The 6,075-nt window shown below is 40.7% G+C and overlaps 1 protein-coding gene across 1 annotated transcript in view; it reads left to right on the top strand.

Annotated features, from left to right (window-relative positions):
• Positions 1-4,272, top strand: part of LOC102483748 (zinc finger protein 709-like) — a 10,918-nt gene extending 6,646 nt beyond the window's left edge. The window contains 3 exon segments of the mRNA XM_014587341.2: positions 462-516; positions 2,593-4,067; positions 4,070-4,272. Coding sequence (XP_014442827.2) covers positions 462-516; positions 2,593-4,067; positions 4,070-4,155 — 1,616 coding nt within the window. The 3' untranslated portion in view covers positions 4,156-4,272.
• Positions 4,273-6,075: the final 1,803 nt, after the last annotated feature.

Here is a 6,075-nt window from a genome sequence, read left to right as displayed (position 1 = left end):
TGATTTTGGAAATACACATGTACCCAGCATGAATTTTTTTTTAAAGAAATATTTTATTTAACCTTATTTATTTACTTTAATTTGAACAGAGAGGGATAGAGAGAAAGAGAGGAGGGAGGGAGGAATGAGAAAGCAAGCCTCCAGGTCCAGGACTTGAACCATGGTCGGACATGTGGGAATCTAGCGCCCTTAACCACCACGCCACCTGCAGGCCCCCAGCATGAATTTTAAGCCACCGGGTCCAGGACTCCTTACTGTACTTGACTACTTGGGAGTCTAGCAATGTAAGCATTACTCCATCTACTGGTCTCAAGTGTTTCTTGCTTCTTAACACTGTTTCTTAATTAGGAATATGGAAATGAAATACTTTGGAGACTATATGAAGCAGATGTGCCATGAACATAGAATCTAATAGTTGTTTTATATAAATAATGAATGTTTTTTCTTTGTCTAAATTTTAGGGAAAAAAGACCAGAACATTGAAGATCACTACAGAAATTCCAGGAGAATTCTAAGGTAATTCAGACTTCCAAGAGAAACTGATGTTTTTAGAGAGTACATTAGTTTGTCATGAAATTTATTATTTATTTATTTTTAAGAAATAGAGAACCATTTTATTAACATGTCTTACCTTTACAGTTTATTCACTAATAGCATTTACATCAACATGTAAAAATAAGCACTAAATACAAACCTCTACAACAAGGTTTTGTGTGAACTACAGTTGTTCATTTGTTTTGAAACATCATCAATACTTAATTCAACTGAATGGGCAAATGAAACAAAAGAGGTACCAACCTCATTTTAAACTTACTTATTCTAGGGGCCAGCAGGTGCTGTAATGGTTAAGGTGCTAGAATCCCACATGGCTGACCATAGTTCGAGTCCTGGACCTGGTAGCTTACTTTCTCTCTTTCTCTCTGGTGGGTGCACCTGCCCTGTAAAAAATTTAAAAATAATACTAATAATAGGGGCCTGTGACCAGCAGATGGTATAATGACTACGTAGCTGGACTCCATGTAGTTGACCGTGGTTCAAGTGTCAGATCTGGTGGCTTAAACTCATGCCAGGCACATGTGTGTGCATGCCCAAGATCCCAAGAGGGGAATGGAGGAGAAGGGATTGCGGCATGGCCATCCTGCCTGGGGGATGATTTCTCGCTTCCTGTCTCTGTCTTTCTCTATCTTTCTGGCAAGCGTATGCTCCCTATAGCAAAAACCTCTCAAAATAAGGGGGGGGGCAGCAGATCGCATGGTTGTTAAGGCACTAGATCCTCCTACATGGCCAACCATGGTTCGATTCCCAGAGCTGGTGCCTTGCTTTCTCTCTCTGTCTTTCTCTGGTCAAATAAAAGAAATGAATGAATAAATAAAATTAAACAATAAGTAATTTTTAAAAATACTAATAATAAATATAATTAATTAAATAATTAAAAAGAAAAACCAAAAACATTTATTCTAGAAAATTTTCTGCAAAAAGTGTCTACTCAAATGTGACCAAAAAAAAAAAAAAAAAAAAAAGATATAGATGTTAAAAGTTTATAATAATTCCCTTATAAATGGTATCAAGAAACCCTGTATAAGGCCCAGCAGATGGTGTAATGGTTATGTTGCTGGACTCCCATGTAGTCAAATTTGGTTTGAGTCTCAGACTTGGCAGTTTGGGACTCAGGCCCAGGTATGTGTGTGTGTGTATGCATGCCCAAAATCCCGAGAGGAGAATGGAGAAGGGATTGCAGTATGGTCATCCCCTTTGGGGGGTGATTTCTTGCTTTCTGTCTCTGTCTTTCCCTTAAGTGCACATGCCCTATAGCAAACATCTCTAAAAAAAATTTTTTTTAAAGATTAAAAATGAAAGTAACTCAATTAATAAAAACAAAAGTTACTCTAGTATCTTCTGTTTACCCCCCAGATTTAAAAAAAATTAATTTATTATTATTATTTTAAAATTTTGTTATTGGGCATATCCACTGACCAGAGAGGGAGGGGGAGAGAGAGAGAGAGAGAGAGACCCCAGGTTCTAGGGACCAGCAGGTGGCATAGTGGTTCTGTCACTGGGTTCCCATATGGTTGATTGGAGTTTTGAATCCTGGACTGGGCAGCTTGAAACTCACACCGGGCACATGTGTGTGCATGCCCAAAATCCTGAAAGAAAGAAGGAGAAAGGATTGTGGTGTGTCTGTCCCCCCTGGGGGGTGATTTCTCACTTTTTTTTATTTGGAGAGGTTTTTGCTATAGGACGTGTGCACTTGCCAGATAGACAGAGAGAGACAGAGGATGGCCATGCCGTAATCCCTTCTCCTCCATTCTCCTCTCGGGATCTTGGGCACGCACGCACACGCACCCAGCCTGTTTCAAGCCACTGGGTCCGGGACGCGAACCATGGTCAACTACATGGGAGTCCAGCGACATAGACATTACGCTAACTGCTGGTCCCACACTTTTTCTGTCTCTCATTTCTCTCTGTCTTTCTGGCGAGCTCACACATCCTATAGCAAAAATTTCTCAAAAAATTAAATAAAAGTTTTAGAAAAACCCATAATATTCTTAATAACCAAATGCTTAGTAATGTGCTCATTTTTTATGTTAACAGAAATCATATGGTAGAAAGACTCTGCGAACGTGAATGCATTCAATTTGGAGACACTGTCACCCAGAATCCACGTCGCATTCTGAACCAGAAACCTTCTCTTGGAGCAAGATCACATGAAAATAGTGCCTGTAGAGAAGTCTTCAGTGGTCATTTATCCCTCAGTAGGCGTAGTATAGATCAAGCCCAACATAAACCATACGAGGATCAGGAATATGGAGAGAAGCCATATGAACATCAGCAGTGTGAAAAAGCCTTCCGTCATTGCCCCTCCTTTCAAATTGATGAAAGGACTCACCCTGGAGAGAAACTTTATTATTGTAAGGAATGTGGAGAAACCTTCCTTTCTCTTGAAAGTATCCAGAAACACATGATAACACACAGTGGAGATGGACCCGAGAAACGTAAGGTATACGGGAAAGACTTTGATTCTCCCAGTTCGTTTTGTATACACGATCGAACTCACAATGGAGAGAAACCCTATGAATGTAAGGTCTGCGGGAAAGCCTTTAGTCGACCCAGTTCCATTCGCTATCATGAAAGACTTCACACCGGAGAGAAACCCTACAAATGCAGGAAATGTGGGAAGGCCTTCACCGGTTTCAGTTCATTTCTTTATCATGAGAGAACACACACCGGAGAGAAACCCTTCGAATGTAAGCAGTGTGGGAAAGCCTTCAGTTGTTCCAGTGCCTTCCGGAAACATGAACGAACTCACACTGGAGAGAAACCCTATGAATGTAAGCAATGTGGGAAGACCTTAAGATATTCTAGTTCATTTAGAAAACATGAAAGGACACATGCTGGATTGAAACCTTACGAATGTAAGACATGTGGCAAGTTCTTTAGTTCCAATAAGGTTCTTCGAATACACGAAAGAACCCACACTGGAGAAAAACCCTACGAATGTAAGCAGTGTGGGAAAGCCTTCAGTCGTTCTGGTTACTTTCGAATACATGAGAGAATTCACACGGGAGAGAAACCCTATGAATGTAAGCAGTGTGGGAAAGCCTTTAGTTGTTCTGGTTCCTTTCAAAAACATGAACGAACTCACACTGGGGAGAAGCCTTATGAATGTAAAAAATGCAATAAAACCTTCCGCCTTTCTAGTCACTTACGAGTGCATGAAAGAACTCATACTGGAGAAAAACCATATATATGTAAAGAGTGTGGAAAAGCCTTCATTACTTCCAGTTCCCTCCAAAAGCATGAAAGAACTCACACAGGAGAAAAACCCTACGAATGTAAGCAATGTGGGAAAGCCTTCAGTTCCAATTACATTCGAATACATGAAAGAATTCACACTGGGGAGAAACCTTATAAGTGTAAGTTATGTGGGAAAGCCTTTAGCTGTTCCAGTTCCTTTCGAAAACACGAAAGAACTCACACTGGAGAGAAGCCCTACGAATGTAAAAAATGCAATAAAACCTTCCGTCGTTCTGGTCACTTGCGAGTACATGAAAGAACTCATAATGGAGAAAACCACACATACGTAAGGAGTGTGGGAATGCCTTCCTTTTTCCCAGTTCCTTTCTACAGTATGAAAGATCTCATACTAGAGGGTGAGCCCTGGCTGACTGCAGGCCTGGGAGAAGGACTTGAGAGGATACCTTGGGCTGTCCACCTCCCAGGTCAAAAAGAAGAAGAGCCTGAAAGAGACTGGGAAGGCCAATGAGGTCAGAGGAGAACATAATGGGTATCCTCTCCTTGAAGCCTCCAGAAGAAGGAATTTTAAAATAGATAAAATGGTCCACTGTGACACGTGTCCCTGGAAGTTTGAGGATGATCCGGAAAGAGGATTGTTGAGTTGATTGTTTTAGTCACCAAGGACCTGGATAAAAACTATTTAGTGTTCAGGAAAATACAATAAAATGTATTTCAAATAGATTGGTCTTTATAGTGTCCCCTAGGGGACAGTATTATGCTTAGGATATGCAAGTGATAGCTTTGGAACTACTCATCTGGAAGACCTTTTCTCAGTACTAGTACAAACTCAGATACACACACAACAAAAACATACTACGAACTTTACAGTTTCCTGTTTTTATTTAAATGGTCAATATACGTACCTATAACTCTTTATTTTTAGTAGCTACGCAATTCAGAGTTTGATTCTGCCCTAGGATAGTCAACCCTATTTGTACTGATGGACAATCCCAGGAGCTTTCTGATTTTCATCCCTGAAATAATGCAGTAAAAGCAATATACTTTTTGTTTTTATTTATTCACAGTAAGAGTGCATACATGCATACATGTTAGAGAGAGAGAAGAGCACTCTCCCCCCCACCCCAGGGTCTGGTCATGCTGTGACCCTCTTTTAATTTTTAAAGATTTTTGCCATAGGGTGCATGCACTTGCCTAAGAGGGAGACACGCACAGTGAGAGAGAAAAGTGAGAAATCACCTGCTAGGGGAGATGACTGCATGTCAATCCTTTCTCCTCCATTCTACTCTTGGGATTTGGGGCATGATGCACATGTGCCTAGTGTGATTTTCAAGCTGCCAGGACTAGGACTCGAACTGCAGTTGGCCATGTGGAAGTCTAGAGCCTTAACCACCACACCACCTGCTGGTTGCCTGTGATCCTATTCTAGACCTCCATCCTATTGGATCTTGGACACTCCCATGCATGCCTACTAGGTTTTAGGCCAACCAGGCTCCGGGTTTGAGCCAGATGGGATCCAGCTTCTCCTGAGCAGATCATTACTGCTGTGCCATGGAGCCAGCCCTAAAAGCAATATTCTTAAGACTGGATTGTGCAGGATAGATGAAAATCAATCGCTCAAAGAAAGTTTGTATATACTTTTACTTATGATTGCTAGAATAATGTATTCCCTTCCTTCTTCCTTCCATTTCCCCTTCCTTTCCACCTTTTTGAATTATGATTGCGAGAGAATAAACTCATATTTAAAGTATGGAATTGACGTTTTTTTGGAATGTCTTTTTTCTTTAGTGAGATTTTTTGTTACATGGCATGTGTGTGCACCAGAGAGACAGAAAGCGAGAAATCAACCCCCAAGGGGGATGGCCATGCTGCAGTCCCTCCTCCTCCATCCTCTCAGGATTTTGGGCATACACGCGTAATTGCCCAATGTGAGTTTCAAACTGCTGGGTCTGGGACTCGAACCTCAGTTGACTATGCAGGAGTCCAGCGGTGTAACCATTACACCATTTGCTGGTCCTGAAATGTCATGTTTTGACAATGGGTTCACTGTGAAACCATCCTTACAATCAAGATGGTGAATATATCCATCACTCTGCCCTTCACATTCATTTTCCCATCTTCAGCTTTTGGTGCTAACTGGTCGGCTTTGGTTCCTATTGCCTTTTTTTTTTTTTTTTTAAAGAATAATTTTTTCTAATTTTATTTATTCATTCTTTTTTTCTTTCTTCCTTTTTTTTTTTCTTTTTCTTTTTCTTTTGTTTTTAAATTTAGCCAGAGAGAGACAGAGAATGAGAAGGTGAGAAAGCAAGCCACCAGGTCTGG

The sequence above is a fragment of the Tupaia chinensis genome, unplaced genomic scaffold, assembly GCF_000334495.1.
Source record: "Tupaia chinensis unplaced genomic scaffold, TupChi_1.0 Scaffold000201_2, whole genome shotgun sequence".
NCBI lineage: Eukaryota > Metazoa > Chordata > Mammalia > Scandentia > Tupaiidae > Tupaia > Tupaia belangeri.
The sequence above is the reverse complement of the archived record's forward strand: the minus strand, read 5'-3'. Positions and strand labels throughout refer to the sequence as shown.